This window comes from Amphimedon queenslandica, unplaced genomic scaffold (assembly GCF_000090795.2).
Source record: "Amphimedon queenslandica unplaced genomic scaffold, v1.1 AMPQUscaffold_7716_Cont20335, whole genome shotgun sequence".
Lineage (NCBI taxonomy): Eukaryota > Metazoa > Porifera > Demospongiae > Haplosclerida > Niphatidae > Amphimedon > Amphimedon queenslandica.
The window spans coordinates 1-2,196 of NW_003552002.1; the positions used below are offsets into that span (position 1 = coordinate 1).

Consider the following 2,196-nt stretch of genomic DNA (forward strand, 5'->3'; position numbering starts at 1 on the left):
CCTTAGTATCCATAGCAACTAGATACCTGTTGAATAATTTTAAATTTATAAAAATACAATAATTATCATAAAAATATGAAATCAATAAAATATTTGGCAGCATATACATAATTAAAATCATAAATTTGAAGCATGCAGGTTAAACCATATATACATAATCAACTGAGAACAGTCAAATATATAGATCTACAGCTCAAATCAATTAGAATTAGTAACTGAATAATTCTACACAATACTGCTCTAGTTTATTAACTAACTCTACTACTCCTTTATCAACTGGCAGCTGCAGTTGACTCGATAATCCTTCAGCTAACCATCTCTTTAGATCAGACTCCATTATTGTCTAGTCACGCCTTTGCTCAATATTAATTACTATGTTATCCAATTTATGCGAAAACTGAGCCAAAATAATACAAAAAAATTACAGTCTACTGCCGACTACAGATCAATTGCTAATTTTTTATATTATAGAATGAAATTGGCAAAAAGATTACAATAGTTAGACCTAGTTAGTTTAATTAGATTTTGTTGATTTGTGATTTTTCTTCTTAATCACTTTGACAAACCATTGGCCAGGTTTCTTGATATATTTTAGAGCGATTCTAAATGCTTCAGCAATTAGGTGGCCAAACTTCTTCTCGACTGCATTAATGCTCGCCTCAGCAGCATACTTATCAGTAATTTGAATCGGTTGGTTCTGCAGCCCATTAAAAGAACCAACTGTCTCATTTGCATCATTTTCCTTTGGATCCTCATCTGGTGTATCTTCACATGGTGTGTTTTCATTTGGGGCTTCACACATTTGAATACAATCACCTTCATCATCTTCTGGTGTTACTTCACATACAGTTATTTCATCAGCTTGAGTGGTTACCGCCACGTCATATTTTTCTGGTGAATCTTCATGTGCAATGTTTTCTTTTGTAGATTCCTCATGATGTGATGTGCTCTCTTGACTTGGAAGACTGCTGTGATTTTTTTGGCAAAATTGTTCACTTAGCTTGCAATGTAGCTCATCCTTATCACGCATTGAGAATGCTGCTGACCTGGGTCTTCTTTCTACCTGTAATCTTTGAGTGATAATTTATAACAGTGTCAATCTAATACCTCATTCTGTAGTGGTCGAAGATGACGTGGTTTTGATGGAAGCTGTGGAGGTTTACTTGGAGACTACAAAATATATTTTTTATAATTATTTTTAAAAACAATTACAATGTACCTTGTTTGGTTCATGTCGAGGAGATATGTTAACATTATCCTAAAACATAAATGATTTAAATAATAATAATTCATTATGCTATTTACCAACTGCAATGAAAACCGTCTATTTGTACTCTATGCATATTTAAAAAATGATAATTACTTCCATGCAAAAATCAAGATATCCTATGACAATGACTTACAGGACTGGTAGATGTCGGTTTCAGAAATGATTCATTTTCTTGAATTTCAAAATTCTATAAACTGAGATATCATTTATATGCTCAATATTTTTAGTTTACTTTGTAAAGCTCTTTCACTGAGAATTTAGGCTTTTCATTTTGTTCCTAAAAAAGATGTGCATGTGTTAAATTCATGTGTCATTTACAATCTTATTTATTAATGTACCACTTTTGTTTCGAATTTTTCTGAAGTCAGGGCCTATTTAACATCAAAATTAAATTAATAATTAATGATGTTAATAACCTCATATTTTGATTCTCTTACTCCCACATTAGGTTGTACTGGCTCCTATAATGTTAAAAAATAAAAAAAAATCGCTATCACATAATGGTAGGAAGGGAGAAGTGCCCTTCATATACCTATCTTTTTCTAGTTTACTTATGTATTTTACAGCTGAAAATATTTGTGGGGAATTAAACTTTTTAAATTCGCAATAAATTCAGTTATGCCAGTACAAAATAATAGTCAAAATCAATCTTAAAGAATTCACAAATTTTTTCTCTGCAAAATTAATTGCATGGCTGTATACTGTATCATAATGGTTGTACAGTATGATAACTTACTGGTAATACATTAACAGTTGGTATCACTTGTCCATCACAATTTTCAGTTTCCCTTAGTTGATCATCACCTTGGCAAGCACTCGTTTCTTGTTGACCACCATCATCACCTTCGTCCACGGCAGTCATACGATGACTATTAATTTCAAGAAAAAGACTGTGCTCCCTGACTCGAAAACTGCAAGTCTCCCAC

At 32.1% G+C, this 2,196-nt stretch overlaps 1 protein-coding gene across 2 annotated transcripts; it reads right to left on the reverse strand.

Moving 5' to 3' along the window:
* Positions 1-369: 369 nt before the first annotated feature.
* On the reverse strand, positions 370-2,190 carry LOC109591606 (uncharacterized). 2 transcript variants are annotated; one of them, XM_020007310.1, is made up of 9 exons: positions 2,007-2,190; positions 1,687-1,731; positions 1,609-1,641; positions 1,503-1,547; positions 1,404-1,457; positions 1,306-1,335; positions 1,220-1,258; positions 1,108-1,170; positions 370-1,063 (listed from the first exon to the last, which is right to left on the reverse strand). In XM_020007310.1, the coding sequence occupies exons 1-9, from the start codon at positions 2,130-2,132 to the stop codon at positions 515-517; spliced, it is 984 nt and encodes a 327-aa protein (XP_019862869.1). In that variant the 5' UTR covers positions 2,133-2,190; the 3' UTR covers positions 370-514. The 2 variants fall into 2 exon arrangements, with proteins under 2 accessions (XP_019862869.1, XP_019862870.1); XM_020007311.1 differs by lacking the exon at positions 1,306-1,335.
* Positions 2,191-2,196: the final 6 nt, after the last annotated feature.